Below are 23,062 nucleotides of genomic sequence, written 5' to 3' on the forward strand. Positions count from 1 at the left end.
AGATGTCTTTGCTTAAGAGTGGTATCGAAGATGCAAAGGTTTCAATCCTGAATTTCCGGTAAAGAATAAACTTGTTTAAGGGTTTCAAGTTTATTATTGTTCGAAATGTGCCTTCTTTTTTCTTGACTAGGAATAATGTTGAATAGTATCCCCGGCTTCTTTCTGGAGGTGGAACTGGGGTGATTACATTCATCTGATGAAGATTCTGGACTCCCTGCCAAAGGTTGGGTTGAAAACGTGTCAGAGAAAATTTGTTTGGGGGTTTTGAAGACGACTCTATTCGATAGCCTGTACCGACTATTTTTGGAGACCCAGGGATTTTGGAAAATAGATTTCCATTCCGCCAGGAAATTTGAGAGTCTTCCCCCCACTCCGGCGTCATTGCATGTTGGATGGTTTCTGGTGGGAGGAGGATTGAGCTTTTCCTCTTCCCCCTTTGGGGTACCTCCAGTGCCCCGACTTCCCTTTCCCCCTGTAGCTTTTCTCTTGACCAGAGGATGAGCGAAAGGGAAATCGGTGCCTGAAGGGCGAAACCCTTTCTTTTTGTCAGCGGCTTTTTCTAAAATTTTATCTAGGACTGGGCCGAAAACATACTCCCCGGAAAAGGGTATAGAGCAAAGTTTTAATTTTGAAGTCTTGTCCCCAGACCAGCACGAGTTGGAAAGTGCCGCATCTCTGGCGGAGAATCGGACCGGCTCGGCCGAGGCATCCGCCAGGAAGGCAGTAGCAGATTTTAAGAGAGGAAGGGAACTGAGGATTTCTTCTCTAGACGTTTTTTTTTTTATATGGTCTTCTAATTCTCCCAACCAGAGAAACATGGATCTAACGACTGAGGTTGCCGCAATGTTAGTTTTAATATTAAACATGGCAGCCTCCCAGCACTTCCTGAAGATGCTGTCGGCTTTGCGATCCATAGAATCCTTGAGTTGGGAGGCATCCTCAAATGGGAGGGATGTCTTTTTGTTCACTTTAGCAACCTGAACATCTATCTTGGGAATCTTGTTAAAGATCTTGGATTCCCCGGGATCAAATAGTAATCTATTTTTAAAGGGAGTAGAGACTCCAAGACGTCTTTCAGGGTCTGCCCATTCTTCTAGAACCATATCTCTAATACTCTCGTTTATGGGAAACACACGTGTTTTTTTTAAACTCTCAATCTCTTCCTGCACGGAATGGGTGCGTTGTACTTCCTCCACCCCCATTGTGGATCTGACCGCTCTTAATAGGTCGGACATATCTTCCATAGAAAAATAGAATCTACGGCCACTATCCACCGAGTCCGAATCGGAGACTCTTTCCCCCTCTTCCCATGACTTAGCTGAGTGGACGCTCTCGTCCGCTATGGCTTCAGAGTCAGAAGAGGAAGGTGACCCAAAACGCTTTCTCTTGGGTTGCGGTAAATCAGGGGGATTAGCAGATAGGTGGGCTATATATGAACAAATTTCCTCCTGTATCATAGATTTAAGTTCTTCCTTCAGAGAGGGTACTTCATCACGTACAATATTTGATATACAATTTTTGCAAAGCTTCTTGGGATAATTGTCAGGAAGTTTGCCACTACAGGAGATACATCTGAGGGATCTCTTGATCTTTTTTTGGGTTTCTTTAGACACCTGAAAGGAGGAGAAGGTAACTATAAAGGGAATGGTCAGAGGAAATGGAGGAAATGGGGGGGGGGGGGGGGGGTAAGGAGGTCTACATTGGAGCCAGAGCGTAAGATTTGCGCAAAAAAAGGGGAGACCTCTCAAGAGATAGAGAGGGGACCCATAGCATTCTTAGAGTTAAGCAGACTAACAGAAGCCTTAGCCTGGGGGATCAATAATCTCTCCGCCCCCTTTCTTGTTGCTGGAGAGGGGGATCAGCAGACTCCCTGACCAAGCAAAAAAAAACACCCCCAGAGGGGACTCACGGATGGCGGCAGCGGTGGTTCGGACTCTCTTCTCTCAGACCGAAGAATAGGTGAGGGGCTCCAGATTCCTCAGGAGCATCCACTGAATGTCCAGGCCTCGGCTTTGAGCCGGGCCGGACGCCGCCTACGTCACTTCCGGAGCGCCGGAAGTGATGTCACACATATGCGCCACAGGTGCCAGGCGCGCAACCCTGCTGAAGCCTCATTAGGCCAGGAGGGAGTTGTCGCCCTGGGACCAGGCCCTGGATCAACCGGAACGAGTATACCCCACACACCCCTGCCCAGCGTTAGTACTGGGAGCGCGGGAGGGCAGGGGATGCCATGCAGGATGCCAGCGATTTCCATAGGTAAAAAACAAAAAAGCATCCTGGTTCCTAGCTTCATCACCCTGCATACAGGGAGACCTTTCTCTGCCCTGTCCTCTGTAGGGACAGGAAACACTGGTGTTGGTGGTGGGAGGGGGGGTATTTAACCTTTCTCTGTTCTTGCCCCTACAGAGGTCAGGGGTCAATCTCATTGTATGCCGTCGTGATGATGCTATGGAAAAAATACTAAAGAAGTGGCGTAAAGCTGTAAGGAGACTGTGTGATGAAACAATCCCCATAAAGAAAAAGAGGCGCATAGTGAATCAGGCAGGCGGATTCATGAGAAAATTTACTTGATTCCCAAACACGAGCTCAAGAGGATAAGCCAGGTCTTTACACCACCGGCTGGTGTAAGGCAGAGTGTGATACAACGCATCGATGATGAAATTAACAGTATTTTTCACAGCTCTGACTTGCTGGATGATGTGAAAATTAAAAGATACATCGATATAATTCAAAGATACTTGGTTCTTGCTAAACAGGAGGCTAAAGAGCTAGCGACTTTTAAACCTTATTAACCAATCTGATCCTGGTCATCAACAACTGCCAAATACAACCGTGGATAAATCCGATTTAGTCCTTGAAATTGTAACACGTCAATCCCCGTTTTAAGAAAAATGATGAACTTTTGTTAAGCAGGATAAAGCAGAACGTCAGTGTTACAACGTGGAATGATAAAGGTGAATTTATTTATAAAGGTGATGTTATTCCTAGTTCTAACATGATGGATCTTGTGTGCAAAAAACAAAAACTCACCAGGCTGGGTTGCATTCATGCATGCCATGGCGGACATAAATATGCCATCTACTGTTGTGGGTAATTAATCTACTAGAGAGATTCTGGACGGTGTGGGGATTCACTCTGGTAAACAGGATAAGCGGACGCAGTATAGAAGCATCAACCACTTTGTAAACCAAAAGTTCAGTATTTATTCACACGTTAGAAAGTTCACAGAACAAAAAAACACTTTCAAGCAAAAAAGTCACCTTGCAGTATTGGTGTCAGTTCACACCATGTGGCCTGTTCATCAGCAGGCTTTAGTCGGCCTGTTTCCCCCTCACATGGGTCTCAGCCCTCCACCCCGACACAAGCCTCAGATCCCAATACAGAGATACCCTCTGCATGAACCCAGCTGTCTTTTAAAGGCAGCTAGGTGTTAACAAAAACCCGGACTGGCACCTGCAATCCAGTCCGGTGTTTGACCTTACCTGACTGCTAATTAGTGGGAGGAAAATACCTGCCTCCACATACAATTCCCTTTACTGTGTCACAACGGATTAAAAACGAACCTGGATGAGTTGGTTGTTTATCTGTTCAATAAACTTTTTAAACGCTGCGTTTTGTTTGTGCTCAATTTGTATACTGACATTAAGGCCTCATGCACACGACCGTTGTTTTATTCCGTGTCCATTGTGCCGTTTTTCGTGATTTTCTGCAGACCCATTGACTTTTAATGGGTCCGTTGAAAACTCGGCTAATGCACCGTTTGTCATCCGCGTCCGTGATTCCAGTCCGTCAAAAAAAATATAACCTGTCCTATTATTTTCGCGGAAAACGGTTTGCGGACCCATTCAAGTGAATGGGACTGCTAAAAAACACACACAAGATTGTCATCCGCGTCTGTTTTTTTCCTATCATTTGCATGGCAAACCTGTCTTAGATTTTTTTTACTTTCCTTCATGTCTGGTGATCCTCCAAAAATAAAGGAAGACAAACGGAAACGGATCACGTAACAACGAAACCCCATTTTGCGGAACGGAACACAACAACGGTCGTGTGCATGAGGCCTAAGGGGTATGGTGAACTGCTCTCTAGACATGTCCAGGCATGCATTATTCAGATTTGGGAGGGGGCGAAGGTGGGAGGGGACCTGTCAAGAGGACGGAAGAGGCGTGTTGACGAGTGGGGTTTTGGCAGCTGTGGGCGGTGTCTAAATGGGGGCGGGGCACCTGTCACTTTTAATGACTTATATGTACGCTTCACTACTTATGTGTAAGTTGTTTAGCTATCTTGATAAAACCTATTAATTGGCCGTATTGATCCAGAGGAAAGTGATAACCCCCTGTGATGAATGGGACAATTGTTCTCCTAAAAGGGGGTTATTTTCCTCCCTGACCCCAAATCTGGCGATCAGAATAAATCCCAGGATCAAAGGCTGATACTTGTGTGATATGGGGATAAATGTAAGAAGCATTTTATACTAATTTTAGAGATTTCTATTAATTCTACATGTAGGATTGTGTAGAGTATATTTTTTAAGCAAAATTTAATTTTTATTTTGTGTTTTATAAATCTTTATTATAGTACTAATGTGTCAGCTAATCTATCATACTAAACCTATTTATGGCTGTGTAGAACCAAAGGAAGGTGAAAACCCCTGTGAGTAATGGGCCAATTGTCCTCAACTAAGGGGAAAAATTCCTTCCCGCCCCCAAATATGGCGATCAGAATAAATCCCTGGACCAAAGCCGATATCCCTGTCTCTATACTATGTGTGGGTCCCTATACCTGTCGTGTAGCGTGACTATACCTGTTGTGTAGCATGACTATACCTGTTGTGTAGCGTGACTATACCTGTCGTGTAACGTGACTATACCTGTCGTGTAGCGTGACTATACCTGTCGTGTAGCGTGACTATACCTGTCGTGTAGCGTGACTATACCTGTCGTGTAGCGTGACTATACCTGTCGTGTAGCGTGACTATACCTGTCGTGTAGCGTGACTATACCTGTCGTGTAGCGTGACTATACCTGTCGTGTCGTGTGCCTATACCTATCGTGTAGTGTCAGTGAGGTGTATGTGATGTGCCGTGTGAGATACTTACCCGGCCTGTGCTGAGGGGAGTTCAGGGATAATAGCCGCTCAGCAGCCCCAGGACTACAACATGTGGCTATTGTCCCTGAACTCACCAGATGGAAATGAAGCACAGGCTGCTCCTGGGGTCATTGAGGACCTTCAGGCTGTAGTGATGTCAGATGCCAGCCTGGGATTGGAGGATGTCAGCTCAAGGGCATGGTACAGCAATAGTGATGAATGATGATGGTATGGAGAGAGCTTATGTTTTCGGGCAGCCAAGCAGCAGAGACATGAGACATGGGTCAGGAGGAGGCACCTGTTCTGGGCAGTAGGCACAAGCTCATCCTGCAAGACATAAGAGGAAGACATATATAATAAATCTATCTGTTGTAACTTCTGTTATCTTAGGGGAATGGTCTTTATAATTAAACATCCTGCCATGTACGTAACATCAAATATAATGTTCTAATATAATGATGGGTGTCCTGTGTGTATGGTGGTCACTCACCAGATGGTCGTGGATTCCTTCACAGCCCAGATATTCTCATCCACCTAAAAAGAAGCAGAGACATAATCATTGGCACAGACAGAAGGGCAATAATAAAGACCACAACAGATGAGAGTTATCCCCAGGCCAGGAGGGTTTTACCGGGCCCCGCTTGGTGACATATAGCTAAGTACAGCCACGGAGTAAAGGGCTTTCTTATCCTCCAGCCACTGTAGAACTTGTTTCTCCAGAACTGGTTAAAATGGTGTAAATGGTGGCCTGTCCTCCAGTTCCTCCCAGCCGATGGTGGAAAACAATGGATGCTCTCTGATGTTCCTGCACACACCCAGGCAATTCTCAGGGTCCTTGCACAGAAGGTTTGTGACAAGATGTTTCACGTCATCATCAAGCTCTTCGGTGGTAATGGCTGTGCGAGCCGTTTTCCCACAGGGGCCGTTGTAAAATGGGTGGTGCCCTGATGCCATCCTGCACACCACAAGCCCCAGGCTCCACCAGTCAACTTCTGTACAAGCCCCAGGCTCCACCAGTCAACTTCTGTGCAATAAATTTTTTGGAGAATCACCTCAGGTCCCTGTCACTCCATGGATTTTATTGGAGGCAGTGACACCATCTTGGGCCAGCCCAAGGTCGATGATACGGATGTGTCCATCTGCATCCAACATGATGTTCTGCGGCTTTAGATCTCTGCAATGAAATAATACAATAGAATGACAAATCTGGAAGACCTGGAAAAGTCGTTAAGGACTCAAGTAAAGCTAGGTGCATGATTTCCTGCATGTAAAGGAGACAGAGAATAGGGGATAAAAAGAGGTACAGTGGGGATAAATGATATTTCAGGAGTTAAAAGAATTTTAAAAATACTCACCTCATCCAAAGCACAGGGACACAGACTCCTCATTGGATGCAGAAGGACCTGCGCTCCCAGCGTGATGACATCACACGATCACATCAGGTCCTGCTGCATCCAGTGAGGAGCGAGTGTCCCCGCGCATGAAAGTGGATGAGCTATGTTTTTTTTTTTGCAGTCAAAAAAGATTCTGTGGGTCATATTATTAATGTTGGCGGCCACTATGAGGAACATTATTAATGCCAATATTTGGGCATTATTTACAATTGGGGCCATTATGGGGGGTTGGGATAAGCCAATGAAATTCATCCATTTTTAGACAGCCAGATGGCGAAAAAATTGACGCACAAAGGGTTAGAAAATGGTTATGACGGTGCGTCTGCTTCTAAACAACTATTTATTGCTTTTTTTACATTCGTGTGCATGTAGCCATACATGGAACTGTATGATGGAGGCGGTTTGGGAGGGAGTGATGTTTCTTACATGGGACTGTGTGTTGGATGAGGCTGAAAGGAGGGAATTATGTTTTGTACATGGGACTGTATGTTGGAGGGGCTGAAGACAAGGGATTGATGTTATTTACATGGGACTGTATGTTAGAGGAGGCAGGAGAGATGGCGTGATGTTATTTACATGGGACTGTATGGTGGAGGGAGGGAAATTATGTTATTGGGTCTGTATGTTGGAATGTCTGGGGCATTATAATTTCTGAGGGCACTACAGGGAGGATTATAACTATAGGGGGTACTGCAGGGGGGCATTTTAAATACAGATGACATGATTGCTACAGGGGGCTCTGTAGGAGTGTTTATACATCGGGGCTATAGGGAGCTTTATTACCACTGGGGGAACAAAAGGGGGGCCTTATTTCTACTGGGGGCTGTGAGGGCATTATTATTACTGGAGGGCTCTTCTACTAATGGAGGCACTCTTGGGGAGCATTATCACGATTGGGGGCACTGTAGGGGGCAGTATTACTAATGGCATTCTAAAAGGGAATTACTATTGGTGGGACTTGGAGAAGCACTATTACTATTTCTATGGCAGTAATTTTTCTTCAGGGTAGTATTTAGGGGTATTGGGGGGCACAGCGAGCAGCAGGATAACACTGTTGGGACTCCAGGTTGTTGGGGGTGATGATAGAAATGTGAGGAAGCTAAGATGTCTGTGTGTCACACTCTGCAGAGATGAGGGCTGGCTGAGAGAAGTTTTCCTGACCTAATGTAGAAGATGGGGATTCACAGCTAAGACAATATCCCGTTGGAGGGAGTGATAACCACAGGTAGTGTCAATGTAAATTAATGTAATCACAGGAAAGCAACCTGTTATAAAACGTAGCCTTTAATCTAATTAACAAATAAAATAACAAACTCCCACAAATAAATATAGAAAGGGAACAAACAAAAAGGAGAGAAAAAATATCACCATGACGACATGAGGGATAATGCTGTAACGCTCAATGGCATGAGTCAATAATGAACAGCGTGGACAGTCGTAGATGATGGTCTATCCCTGAGTCTAGCCCTAGACTCAGTGAACCTGCCTGTAAACGGGACTACCGTCCTGACAAGGACGATCCCGTGTTCTGGAACCTCCTAGTGGGTCCTGGATTGACCCTAAAATGTTGGTGAGTCCCTAATTGGGGCCTACGCTAGGTATACAGAACAAAAGAAAAAGATATTAAATGTTACAGCATGCAGAGCATTAACCGCCCTTGCTCGTGGATGCTGCATCTACGGGCGGATAACTGCTCAAAAAATTACGTCATAGAAGATACTGAGACAACCACAGGTGTGATTATCTATAGTCATATATATCATCAAAGAAAAAAATATATATTAATGTGTGATATTCACACACCAGAAGATATTAATGTGTAATGTTCACACACAAGAAAACTGCCGTACACATTTGTACATACGGGTGTATTTTATATATACACAGTTGGCACCAGAGAACTGCCTCCTAGATTGGTGGCGTATAGTCAGGTGCCAAAGTCCCTGACTACTTGGCACCTGACTATACGCCACCAATCTAAGAGGCAGTTCTCTGGTGCCAACTGTGTATATATAAAATACACCCGTATGTACAAATGTGTACGGCAGTTTTCTTGTGTGTGAACATTACACATTAATATCTTCTGGTGTGTGAATATCACACATTAATATATATTTTTTTCTTTGATGATATATATGACTATAGATAATCACACCTGTGGTTGTCTCAGTATCTTCCATGACGTAATTTTTTGAGCAGTTATCCGCCCGTAGACGCAGCATCCACGAGCAAGGGCGGTTAATGCTCTGCATGCTGTAACATTTAATATCTTTTTCTTTTGTTCTGTATACCTAGCGTAGGCCCCCATTAGGGACTCACCAACATTTTAGGGTCAATCCAGGACCCACTAGGAGGTTCCAGAACACGGGATCGTCCTTGTCAGGACGGTAGTCCCGTTTACAGGCAGGGGCACTGAGTCTAGGGCTAGACTCAGGGATAGACCATCATCTACGACTGTCCACGCTGTTCATTATTGACTCATGCCATTGAGCGTTACAGCATTATCCCTCATGTCGTCATGGTGATATTTTTTCTCTCCTTTTTGTTTGTTCCCTTTCTATATTTATTTGTGGGAGTTTGTTATTTTATTTGTTAATTAGATTAAAGGCTACGTTTTATAACAGGTTGCTTTCCTGTGATTACACTAATGTAGAAGATGACAGAGAAGATCAGTAGAGACGCCACTTGGGAGGCTCTGGATGTGAGAGGTATGTGCTGCTGTATACTCCTGTACGTTTGATAGTGTCTATGCAGAAAGTAAAGCAAGTAAAATGTCTTTAGTGCTAGTGCGGGCAGGGGGCGTTGACAGGGGCCATATGCTTTGGGGCTTAGGCCCCGGATCTTTTGAGACCCTAGCAACGTCCCTGAGCGGTACAGCACAGACCCCTCTCCATGCAGTGTCTATGCAGCGCCGCTTATGTTTGAATAATCAGGAGCAGATTGAAATATAAAGTGGCCCCGGAAAAAAAGGCCAGCAATTAGCAAAATTGGTGGTAAATGGAGTCAGTGCAAAAATACAATGGTGGGCGGAGCCTCTGCAGTAGGCGGGACTAGAGCACAAGCAAACGAGGCTCATCCCTGGTAGATGGGACCAATGCTGCAGAATGTTAGGCAGAAGAATAACTCAGGTAGGTGCCAGTTATACTGATGTACTTACAGCGGATTGTGGAAGGTATCGGTTTAATACAAATGTCCCAAAATCATTACTGACAGGCAGGGGCGGATTAAGTGCATGATAGGCCCGGGGCTGTCTACCCAACTTGGGCCCCTCCCTCCATTTTAGTTTAGTTTTTTTTTTGTATGAAGAGGCTGCGGTGCTTCATGAGCGCCACAGTCTCTTCCTAGGCCATATGACATCTTCAGACTAAAAAAAAATACCCCAAATTGGGTCCTAAACTGAAAAATTTGGTCGCCAAATTTAAAATACATATAATTATAATAAAAAAGACATGGAGGAGAATACAGCACCACATACCTCTTACATCCAGTGACATCTCCTGTCATGTAGACCTTCTCTTTCCTCTTCTCCTCCATTTGACCCAGACCACCATGGCAAATTCTTTCAGCCACATCTCATATCTACAGTTTGTAACACAGACACGATAGATTTCTAAATTTTTCCATCAACCTCCTCATCCTGGTGTCCCCACAGTGTCATCCTGCTGCCACTCCCAATACTGTGCCCGTTTTGCTCCCCAATGTCCAAGGTACTATATTGCTGAAAAAATAGTGACCCAAAAAGACATAATTGGAGTCATTTATCAAACTAGTGTAAAGTAGAACTGGATTTCCAAAAGAGCTGTCAAATATGAAAGGTGGAATCTGATTGGTTGCTATGGGCAACTAAGCCAGTTCTACTTTACACCAGTTTGATAAATTACCCCAAATGTTCCTATAGTGTCCACAGCAGCTATAATGTCCCCTAGAGTGCCCCCAGTAATAATAAAACCCTATATTGTGCTGCAGGCAATAATCCCTGTATAGTGTCCCCAAAAATAATAGAATTGCTCCTACAGTGCCTCCACAATAGCAACACCCCCATATAGTAATTTCCACCACACTGCCCCATATAGTAATCCCCCCATAGTAATTTGCCCCCACACAGTAATTTCCCCCAAACTGCCCCCATATAGTAGTTTGCCCCCACACAGTAATTTCCACTACATAGTAATTTGTCCCACACTGCCCCTACATAGTAATTTCCACCACACTGCCCCCACATAGTAATTTGCCCCCCACACTGTCCCCACATAGTAATTTGCCCCCACACTGTCCCCACATAGTAATTTGCCCCCACACTGTCCCCACATAGTAATTTGCCCCCACATAGAAATTACCCCACACTGCCCCCACATAGAAATTACCCCACACTGTCCCCACATAGAAATTACCCCACACTGTCCCCACATAGAAATTACCCCACACTGTCCCAACATAGAAATTACCCCACACTGTCCCCACATAGTAATTTCCACCACACTGCCCCCCATAGTAATTTCCCCCACATTGTCCCCTCATAGTAATTTGCCCCCACACTGCCCCCCCATAGTAATTTGCCCCCACATAGCAATTTCACCACACTGTCCCCACACAATAGTTTTTCCCACACAATAGTTTCCCCCACATAGTAATTTGCCCCCACATAGTAGTCCCTCCCATAATAATTTGTCCCCACACTGCCCCATATAGTAATTTGCCCCCACATATTAGTCCCATCCATAATATTTTGGCCCCACACAGCCCGATATAGTAATTTGCCCCCACATAGTAGTCCCTCCCATAATAATTTGCCCCCACACTGCCCCCACATAGTAATTTGCCCCCACACTGCCCCATACAGTAATTTGCCCCCACACTACCCCATATAGTAATTTTCCCCCACATAGTAGTCCCTCCCATAATAATTTGCCCCCACATAGTAATTTGTCCCCATATAGTATACCATCCCATAATAATTTGGCCCCACAGCCCCCACATCCCCCCCCCCATGTACTCTATGTCTCTTAATATGTCCTACTGTTTGTCCCCCACCCCCCACATGTCCCCCAAAGTAGGGACATGAAATAAAACAAGGAAAAAAAAAAAAAAAAATGAAGAGCTAAATACTCACCTATGTCCAGGGCCAGCCGCTTGCTCGCAGAGGAAGGCGGGATGAGGCAGTGCTGCGTTCCGACACAGGCGCGCGATGACGTCATCACGCACGCCTGCGTCGAGATTTCACTACCGCATAGGCCTCAGGCCTACTAGGCCTGAAGCCTATGGCGGTGATCGGCGACGGGACAGGGAGCTATGCGCTCCCGTGCCCCGCCGCAGTATGTGGGCATTCGGGTCGGTGCTGGGCCCGGAGCTGCCGACCCGAACGTCCCTATTGTAATCCGCCACTGCTGACAGACCCAGCTGTTTTCACACAGTCAGGGCTCATACACACGAACATAAGGGCTCCGGAAAGCAAATAGCGGTCCACAATGTGGAGGAACGGACCCGAAAGCCCATGGAAACGCTTCGCAGTGTCTCCGATCCGTGCCTTCACTCCGCAAAAGATAGGACATGTCCTATCCTTGGCCGTATCTTGCAGATCTCGGAACCCCTTCAAGTCAATGGGTCCTCATCCGCAGCACAGAGTGCATGCGGCCAGTGCCCATATATTGCGAACCCGCCGTTTGCTGTCCGCACTACAGGCATGGAGCCCTTAAGTTCATGTGCATGCTGATTGCCGGAACAGGACCTGTGGTGACGTCACTCTGGTCATCACATGATCTTTTACCATGTTGATGGATTATGTGATGGACCATGTGATGACCGGAGTGACGTCACCACAGGTCCTGTTCCGGCAATCAGCAAAGCAAAGAAGGAGACAGAAGAGAAGCCGGGCCCTCCAGCGCTATTTTACTATGCATTCTGTATTCAGAATGCTATTATTTTCCCTTATAACCATGTGATTTTTCTCACGCGCGTGCAAAACGTATTACAATGTTTTGCACTCACGCTGAAAAATCGCGCATTTTCCCGCAACGCACCTGCCTCTTATCCGGGCCAAAAATGTGACGCCCGTGTGAAAGAGGCCTTAGAGATTCTAATAAGACTCCAATTAAGATCATGAATCTCTACAATAAGGAAGGCTTATACCCTCTTAATAAATTATCACATATCCTGCCTAGCACCCCTGGCCATTGGTTCCATTATTTTCAACTCCGTAACTTCATCAACTCCCTGGCACCTGGATCACAGTTGCTCGCCCCTCTTTCAGAATTTGAAAAACTATGTGTCGTGGATTCTGCACCTGGACATGCTATCTCACTTATCTACAGCCTGTTGGGCGCTGAGGAAATCGGGGACGGGGCAATTAATGCCCCTCCGACAGATCCCAGATTCATCACAGCATGGGAAGAGGAACTGACCACCACTTTAACAGTGGACAATGGGGAAGGCCACCACTATTCACACATAAATCATCAGTGTCATGCAGACTCCAGGAACTTAATTATAAGATACTAACTCGATGGTATAGGCCACCGGTAAAGCTCCACCAGTTCTATCCCTCTGTATCCAACACCTGTTGGTGCTTCGCCCAAGCAGTCGGTACAATGCTCCACATTTGGTGGAACTGCCCAGGTATAGCTCCGCTGTGGCAAGATGTCTTCAACTTATATAACTCCCTTTACCGGTCTAATATACCTTTCTCACCCACAATAGCATTGCTATCTATTTTTCCGGGGCGGATCCAACAAGTCAAGAGAGGAGCACTCAGGACCTTTATGCAAGCCATGAGACAAATTATTCCCCGCATATTGAGATCAACCGAGAGTATACAAAAAATAACTTGGGTATCTGCACTTGATATCCTTGTCCGTATAGAGGAGATGCTTTTACAGTCCCATGTAAAAAGCATCACCCCCCCTTCAACATACAGTCCCATGTAAAAAGCATCACTCCCCCTGCAGTCAGACCTGTCAACGTACAGTCCCATGTAAAAAGCATCACTCCCCTGCCTTTAGCCCCTTCAACATATAGTCCCATGTAAAAATAATCACTCTGTTGCCTTCAGCCCCTGAAACATACAGTCCTATGTAAAAAGCATCACTCCCCCTGCCTTCAGCGCTTCAACGTACAGTCCCATGTAAAAAAATAAAAAAATCACTAACCTGCCTCTCAAACATACAGTCCCATGTCATACCTTCAAATTTTTGGACGGTCAGAGAGGGACACTTGCGTTTCATTGCGTAAAAGTCAATTTTTCCTGTATATTTATACACTTTAGGGTCCATTCACACGTCCGTAGAATGGGTCCGCATTCGTTCCGCAATTATGCGGAACGGGTGCGGACTTATTCATTCTCTATGGGGCCGGAAGAGTTGCAGACAGCACACAGTGTGCTGTCCGCATCCGCATTTACGGAGCTCCCCCCCCCGATCTTCCGGTCCGCAGCTCCGGAAAAAAAAATAGCCATTTCTATGGGGGTGTCGGCCGGGTATATTGCAGATCCGTAATTTGCAGATCCACAATGCACTACGGACGTCTGAATGGAGCCTTAATAGTTTTTTTAGCGCACAATAGCGCAAAATTATCTGAATATAAAAATTTCTAAAATCCAAATTGCATCAAATAATGAAATAATATACAAGGTGGGGTCTAATGTACAGAGGGGAACCAAGCAAACACTTTCCGGGACAATATTGTAAATGTAACAATGCAAATCTATACCTCAGATCAAAAAGAAGGACATTTAGGCTGGGTTCACACCGGCGTTGCGGGAAAATGTGCGGGTGCGTTACGGGAACCCCTATAGTTCCTAATGAGTATACTATTGACCCCAATTTTTTGAAATTACATCCTATCTATAGTAGGAGTTTTTTGTTTAATACATCCATCATACTTAGGATATCACTTGAGCAATTTGTTTTTGCTCTAAAAACCCAATCTATTAATAAAGGTATCGATTTTATTAAGCACGTTTAGCTCTATTTTTCTTCAACTTATTTCAGAACGTGTAGTCTATCCAAAAATATATTCTTTAGTTTGTATTCGCGTTACGGGAACACCCGCGATTTTTCCGCGCGAGTGCAAAACATTGTAATGCGTTTTGCACTCGCGTGAGAAAAATCGCGCATGTTTGGTACCCAAACCCGAACTTCTTCACAGAAGTTCGGGCTTGGGATCGGTGTTCTGTAGATTGTATTATTTTCCCTTATAACATGGTTATAAGGGAAAATAATAGCATTCTGAATACAGAATGCATAGTACAATAGGGCTGGAGGGGTTAAAAAAAATAAAAAATTATTTAACTCACCTTAGTCCACTTGATCGCGAAGCCCGGCTTCTCGTCTGTCTCCTTTGTTGAACAGGACCTGTGGTGAGCATTAATTACAGGAACAGGACCTGTGGTGACGTGACTCCGGTGATCACATGATCCATCACCATGGTAAAAGATCATGTGATGGATCATGTGATGACCAGAGTGACATCATCACAGGTCCTGTTCCTGTAATTAATGCTCACCACAGGTCCTGTTCAACAAAGGAGACAGACGAGAAGCCAGGCTTCGCGATCAAGTGGACTAAGGTGAGTTAAATAATTTTTTATATTTTTTTAACCCCTCCAGCGCTATTTTACTATGCATTCTGTATTCAGAATGCTATTATTTTCCCTTATAACCATGTTATAAGGGAAAATAATGATGATCGGGTCTCCATCCCGATAGTCTCCTAGCAACCGTGCGTGAAAATCGCACCGCATCCGCACTTGCTTGCGGATGCTTGCGATTTCCACGCAACCCCATTCACTTCTATGGAGCCTGCGTTGCGTGAAAAACGCAGAATATAGAGCATGCTGCGATTTTCACGCAACGCATAAGTGATGCGTGAAAATCACCGCTCATGTGAACAGCCCCATAGAAATGAATAGGTCGGTATTCAGTGCGGGTGCAATGCGTTCAACTCACGCATCGCATCTGCGCGGAATACTCACCCGTGTGAAAGGGGCCTTAAGGAGCAAAGAGGGACTTGGGTCCAAAAGAGGGACACTTGGGAGGTCTGTCATGTAAAAACATCCCTCAGCCACCTTCAAGAAGGGCCCCAAGTGAAAATAGAAATCATCGCTCCCATCCACACTCTCGCTCCTCTCTCTCTCTCCCCCAACCTGCTCTGAAGTTTTTACTGCACTGACGCTCCACCCCCTTAGACGACGAAACTCCGCCCCTTCCCGTGACATCATACCTACCAGGAGCACCTCCATTCTAGCACTACGTTTTCATGAGCTGAGCCTTCGGCTGATGGTGGATGCTGAACTTGTCTCCTCAGCTTGTGACAAGATAAGGGCGTCCCTCCCTCTCCTGTTTCCTCAGCAGAGCAGCCTGAGAAACACAGCAAAGTAGGACAGGGCGTCTACACCACCAGTGCTGTCTAGTCTGTGTGCTTCCTGGTGGGAGGCTGTACCTGGGACTTGTAGTTCTACTGAAGAGGATTGCTGGTCCTCTCTGGCAGGCAGTAGAGGGAGCTTGCTGGTCTTGAGCAGTGGGAGTGCACTGAGGTGCAGCACTAGCTGTAGAGCCCGTATAATATATACACATGATATAAAGATGTAAGACCGCCGTCCCGCATGCTATTTCTCAGTATAGTGCAGGTGGGTGTGCTAGACCCAAGGGGAATACACCGTTTATGAGGGGCTTATAGTAGAACGGCGAATGTGTACGGCACCTGCTTAGTTGGTGTATATGCAGTAATGGAGAAGGATAGGGATGCACACGGGAAGAGCAGAGATGATGAGAAGAGTTGTCCTACCCATAATGTAAAGGCAATGGATATGGCGTCCATGGTGTGCGTCGTGCAAGAGATAGAAAGTGAACTTTCTGAAATAGCATTGCACGACATTGACCATAGAGACAAAGGCAGAATGGAGCCAGAAGCAGATGTGGCCGACTATGGGGAGAGGCAGAGGAGTGACGGAGAGTCTCATAGCCCAAGTGATGAAGATAAGCACCTGGGTATCAGTGAGACCGCTGAAGACGGGCTTCTCCGTGATATTGGCGATTCAGCGGCCAGAGGGGTGATCAAGGACGTACGTTTTGAAGAATGCATTCTGAACAGAGACTTAAGGACGAGGCGGTCGGGATACAGTGAGTTGGGGGCAGACATGGGTCAGGGTGATAAAGACGACCTGGGACCCGCTGAAGCTTTAGACGGAGCCTGTCGCCCTCAGGAGCACGGCGCAGAGTGCTCCTATGAGAAGTCTCCAGGCACCGCTTACTTTGCCGCCTCCTGTCCAGAGCCTCGTCGTGTGTATTGTCCATATGCAGACTCCAGCACAAATGAGTTCACCGTGATGTGCGACTTTGTTGCTGCTGATGACACGCAGGTATTACTTTTTCCTCCTTAAAGGGGTTGTTTCATCTGGACAATAATGGATACAGTCAGGATAGCTTGTTCTAGTTTTCACTTCTCATGCCTTTGATACCATGTAGGTTTTAGGGCATCTGTCAGCAGATTTGCACCTATGAAACTTGCTGACCTGTTACATGTGCACTTGGCAGCTGAAGACATCTGTGTTGGTCCCGGGTTCATATGTGTCCGCATTGCTGAGAAAAATGATGTTGTAATATATGCAAATAAACCTCTAGGAGCAATGGGGGTGTTGCCATTACACCTAGAGGCTCTGTTCTCTGTGCAACTGTCCCGCCTTCTGCACTTTGACAGGACCAGGTAGTGTAAACGTGATTACACCTGGTCCTGTGAATCAAAGTGCAGAGGGCGCTGCAGTTGCAGAGAGAGCAGAGCCTCTAGGTGTAACGGCAACACCCCCATTGCTCCTAGAGGTTTATTTGCATATATTGCAACATCATTTTTCTCAGCAATGCGGGAACATGGGACCAACACAGATGCCAGTAAAATCAAACTGTTTAAAGATTGTAATAATAACTTGTATTTTCTTGCTTTTTGCAGCTGAGTCTTTCTCAGGGAGACAAGGTCTTTCTCCTTAATGCAGTGACAGCAGAATGGTGGTGGGTTGAGCATAATGGTCACTGTGGGTATGTACCAGCCACTCATTTGCGTGGAATATATGATGAAGAAGAGTACTCTGACGTAGATGACCCATGGCAGGATAAAGAATATTATGGAAGCTATAAGACACTGGTGAGGCACTTGCTTGTGGGGGCTTTTCAGCTTAGGCCTCTTACTGCACCACTTCTCTTCACTGCTGTCAGCAGTCCATCCATAACTTTGAGGTGCATATAGCACCCTAATAATTAGCTATAACGAGCCAGACATACAGGGCTACAGAGCATCCAGGTAAATCCAGGTCTAGCACAGTAAAGGTTGTCTGTATGCCTGGTGGTCTATGACAGTAAAAGTGTTAAGAATCCTTGGTGATCAAGGGAAGTGAAGGGTTAATGTTGATATTCCTGGTGGTCTAGGGCAGAGAAAGGGTTAATATCAGTATACTTGTTGGCCAGGATAGCGAAAGGGTTAATATAAGGGTGCTTGGTGGTTTAGGGCAGTGAAGGGGTTTATAGGTTTTTCCAGAGTAATAAAAATAGTTTGCAATGGGGTTAGAGTGGCTTAAAAGCATAAAAAAAATAATAACTCTACCGATCCCTTGCCACTGCCCAGGTCACCATTGCGAATTATTTCTGGTCCCCATCTTGACACATAGGAACTCTATGCCCTCTCAGAGGAAGCTGACAGAGCATTTTGAGGCAGTTGTGAAGTAGGAGTCAGAATTAGGCAGCAGTGGTTACCTGGGCAGTGTCAGTGGAAATGGTGGGGGGGATTAGTGGAGGTATATCTTCTTTATGTTATCTTTTTTATTCTTTATGTTAACGCTGATCCTACTGGAACATCTCTTTAAAGGGGTTCTGCAGTTTGTTTAAACTGATGATCTATCCTCTGATCGGTGGGGGTCCGAACACCAGGACCCCCGCCGATAAGCTGTTTGAGAAGGCAGCGGCGCTCCAGGAGCGCCGCGGCCTTTTCACTGTTTACCGCAGGCCCAGTGACGTCACGACTTGTATCAACTAGCCTGGGCGGGGCTAAGCTTTATTCAAGTGAACAGAGCTTAGCCGCGCCCAGGCCAGTTGATACTAGGTGTGACGTCACTGGGCCTGCGGTAAACAGTGAGAAAGCCTCTGCGCTCTTGGAGCGCTGCTGCCTTCTCAAACAGCTGATCGGCGTGGGTCCCGGGGGTCGGACCCCCGCCGATCAGATGCTGATGATCTATCCAGAGGATAGATCATCAGTTTAAACAAACTGCAGAACCCCTTTAACCACTTCAGCCCCCAGTGCTTAAACACCCTGAAAGACCAGGCCACTTTTTACACTTCTGACCTACACTACTTTCACCGTTTATTGCTCGGTCATGCAACTTACCACCCAAATGAATTTTACCTCCTTTTCTTCTCACTAATAGAGCTTTCATTTGGTGGTATTTCATTGCTGCTGACATTTTTACTTTTTTTGTTATTAATCGAAATTTAACGATTTTTTTTTGCAAAAAAATGACATTTTTCACTTTCAGTTGTAAAATTTTGCAAAAAAAACGACATCCATATAGAAATTTTGCTCTAAATTTATAGTTCTACATGTCTTTGATAAAAAAAAAATGTTTGGGTAAAAAAAAAAATGGTTTGGGTAAAAGTTATAGCGTTTACAAACTATGGTACAAAAATGTGAATTTCCGCTTTTTGAAGCAGCTCTGACTTTCTGAGCACCTGTCATGTTTCCTGAGGTTCTACAATGCCCAGAAAGTACAAACACCCCACAAATGACCCCATTTCTGAAAGTACACACCCTAAGGTATTCGCTGATGGGCATAGTGAGTTCATAGAACTTTTTATTTTTTGTCACAAGTTAGCGGAAAATTATGATTTTTTTTTTTTTTTTTCTTACAAAGTCTCATATTCCACTAACTTGTGACAAAAAATAAAAAGTTCTATGAACTCACTATGCCCATCAGCGAATACCTTGGGGTCTCTTCTTTCCAAAATGGGGTCACTTGTGGGGTAGTTATACTGCCCTGGCATTCTAGGGGCCCAAATGTGTGGTAAGGAGTTTGAAATCAAATTCTGTAAAAAATGACCTGTGAAATCCGAAAGGTGCTCTTTGGAATATGGGCCCCTTTGCCCACCTAGGCTGCAAAAAAGTGTCACACATCTGGTATCTCCGTACTCAGGAGAAGGTGGGGAATGTGTTTTGGGGTGTCATTTTATATATACCCATGCTGGGTGAGAGAAATATCTTGGCAAAAGACAACTTTTCCCATTTTTTTATACAAAGTTGTCATTTGACCAAGATATTTATCTCACCCAGCATGGGTATATGTAAAAAGACACCCCAAAACACATTCCTTAACTTCTCCTGAGTACGGGGATACCAGATGTGTGACACTTTTTTGCAGCCTAGGTGGGCAAAGGGGCCCATATTCCAAAGAGCACCTTTCGGATTTCACTCCTCATTTTTTCCTGAATTTGATTTCAAACTCCTTACCACACATTTGGGCCCCTAGAATACCAGGGCAGTATAACTACCCCACAAGTGACCCCATTTTGGAAAGAAGACACCCCAAGGTATTCCGTGAGGGGCATGGCGAGTTCCTAGAATTTTTTATTTTTTGTCACAAGTTAGTGGAAAATGATGATTTTTTTTATTTATTTTTTTTTTCATACAAAGTCTCATATTCCACAAACTTGTGACAAAAAATAAAAACTTCCATGAACTCACTATGCCCATCAGCGAATACCTTGGGGTCTCTTCTTTCCAAAATGGGGTCACTTGTGGGGTAGTTATACTGCCCTGGCATTCTAGGGGCCCAAATGTGTGGTAAGTAGGTAAATGACCTGTGAAATCCGAAAGGTGCTCTTTGGAATGTGGGCCCCTTTGCCCACCTAGGCTGCAAAAAAGTGTCACACATCTGGTATCTCTGTATTCAGGAGAAGTTGAGGAATGTGTTTTGGGGTGTCTTTTTACATATACCCATGCTGGGTGAGATAAATATCTTGGTCAAATGCCAACTTTGTATAAAAAAATGGGAAAAGTTGTCTTTTGCCAAGATATTTCTCTCACCCAGCATGGGTATATGTAAAATGACACCCCAAAACACATTCCCCAACTTCTCCCGATTACGGAGATACCAGATGTGTGACACTTTTTTGCAGCCTAGGTGGGCAAAGGGGCCCATATTCAAAAGAGCACCTTTCGGATTTCACAGGTCATTTTTTACTGAATTTGATTTCAAACTCCTTACCACACATTTGGGCCCCTAGAATGCCAGGGCAGTATAACTACCCCACAAGTGACCCCATTTTGGAAAGAAGAGACCCCAAGGTATTCACTGATGGGAATAGTGAGTTCATGGAACTTTTTATTTTTTGTCACAAGTTAGTGGAATATGAGACTTTGTATGAAAAAAAAAATAAAAAAAAAAATAAGCATTTTCCACTAACTTGTGACAAAAAATAAAAAATTCTAGGAACTCGCCATGCCCCTCACGGAATACCTTGGGGTGTCTTCTTTCCAAAATGGGGTCACTTGTGGGGTAGTTATACTGCCCTGGCATTTTCCAGGGGCCCTAATGTGTGGTAAGTAGGTAAATGACCTGTGAAATCCTAAAGGTGCTCTTTGGAATATGGGCCCCTTTGCCCACCTAGGCTGCAAAAAAGTGTCACACATGTGGTATCGCCGTATTCAGGAGAAGTTGGGGAATGTGTTTTGGGGTGTCATTTTACATATACCCATGCTGGGTGAGAGAAATATCTTGGCAAAAGACAACTTTTCCCATTTTTTTATACAAAGTTGGCATTTGACCAAGATATTTCTCTCACCCAGCATGGGTATATGTAAAATGACACCCCAAAACACATTCCCCAACTTCTCCTGAGTACGGCGATACCAGATGTGTGACACTTTTTTGCAGCCTAGATGCGCAAAGGTGCCCAAATTCCTTTTAGGAGGGCATTTTTAGACATTTGGATACTAGACTTCTTCTCACGCTTTGGGGCCCCTAGAATGCCAGGGCAGTATAAATACCCCACATGTGACCCCATTTTGGAAAGAAGACACCCCAAGGTATTCAATGAGGGGCATGGCGAGTTCATAGAAATTTTTTTTTTTGGCACAAGTTAGCGGAAATTGATATTTTTAATTTTTTTTCTCACAAAGTCTCCCGTTCCGCTAACTTGGGACAAAAATTTCAATCTTTCATGGACTCAATATGCCCCTCACGGAATACCTGGGGGTGTCTTCTTTCCGAAATGGGGTCACATGTGGGGTATTTATACTGCCCTGGCATTCTAGGGGCCCTAAAGCGTGAGAAGAAGTCTGGAATATAAATGTCTAAAAAATTTTACGCATTTGGATTCCGTGAGGGGTATGGTGAGTTCATGTGAGATTTTATTTTTTGACACAAGTTAGTGGAATATGAGACTTTGTAAGAAAAAAAAAAAATAATTCTGCTAACTTGGGCCAAAAAAATATCTGAATGGAGCCTTACAGAGGGGTGATCAATGACAGGGGGGTTGATCAATGACAGGGGGGTTGATCAATGACAGGGGGGTTGATCAATGACAGGGGGGTGATCAGGGAGTCTATATGGGGTGATCACCACAGTCATTGATCACGCCCCTGTAAGGCTTCATTCAGACGTCCGGATGCGTTTTGCGGATCCGATCCATCTATCAGTGGATCCGTAAAAATCATGCGGACGTCTGAATGGAGCTTTACAGGGGGGTAATCAATGACAGGGGGGTAATCAATGACAGGGGGGTGATCAGGGAGTCTATATGGGGTGATCACCACAGTCATTGATCATGCCCCTGTAAGGCTTCATTCAGACGTCCGGATGCGTTTTGCGGATCGGATCCATCTATCAGTGCATCCGTAAAAATCATGCGGACATCTGAATGGAGCTTTACAGGGGGGTGATCAGGGAGTCTATATGGGGTGATCACCACAGTCATTGATCATGCCCCTGTAAGGCTTCATTCAGACGTCCGGATGCGTTTTGCGGATCGGATCCATCTATCAGTGCATCCGTAAAAATCATGCGGACATCTGAATGGAGCTTTACAGGGGGGTGATCAGGGAGTCTATATGGGGTGATCACCACAGTCATTGATCATGCCCCTGTAAGGCTTCATTCAGACGTCCGGATGCGTTTTACGGATCGGATCCATCTATCAGTGCATCCGTAAAAAATCATGCGGACATCTGAATGGAGCTTTACAGGGGGGTGATCAATGACAGGGGGGTGATCAGGGAGTCTATATGGGGTGATCACCACAGTCATTGATCATGCCCCTGTAAGGCTTCATTCAGACGTCCGGATGCGTTTTGCGGATCGGATCCATCTATCAGTGCATCCGTAAAAATCATGCGGACATCTGAATGGAGCTTTACAGGGGGGTGATCAGGGAGTCTATATGGGGTGATCACCACAGTCATTGATCATGCCCCTGTAAGGCTTCATTCAGACGTCCGGATGCGTTTTGCGGATCGGATCCATCTATCAGTGCATCCGTAAAAATCATGCGGACGTCTGAATGGAGCTTTACAGGGGGTTGATCAATGACAGGGGTGTAATCAATGACAGGGGGG

At 45.3% G+C, this 23,062-nt stretch overlaps 1 protein-coding gene across 1 annotated transcript in view; it reads left to right on the top strand.

Annotated features, from left to right (window-relative positions):
* Positions 1–15,776: 15,776 nt before the first annotated feature.
* PRMT2 (protein arginine methyltransferase 2) overlaps positions 15,777–23,062 on the top strand; it is a 61,872-nt gene continuing 54,586 nt past the window's right edge. Inside the window, exons 1-2 of the mRNA XM_040441933.1 lie at positions 15,777–16,832; positions 17,417–17,608. Coding sequence (XP_040297867.1) covers positions 16,200–16,832; positions 17,417–17,608 — 825 coding nt within the window. The 5' untranslated portion in view covers positions 15,777–16,199. The remainder of the gene's footprint in view (positions 16,833–17,416; positions 17,609–23,062) is intronic.

This window comes from Bufo bufo, chromosome 7, assembly GCF_905171765.1.
Source record: "Bufo bufo chromosome 7, aBufBuf1.1, whole genome shotgun sequence".
Lineage (NCBI taxonomy): Eukaryota > Metazoa > Chordata > Amphibia > Anura > Bufonidae > Bufo > Bufo bufo.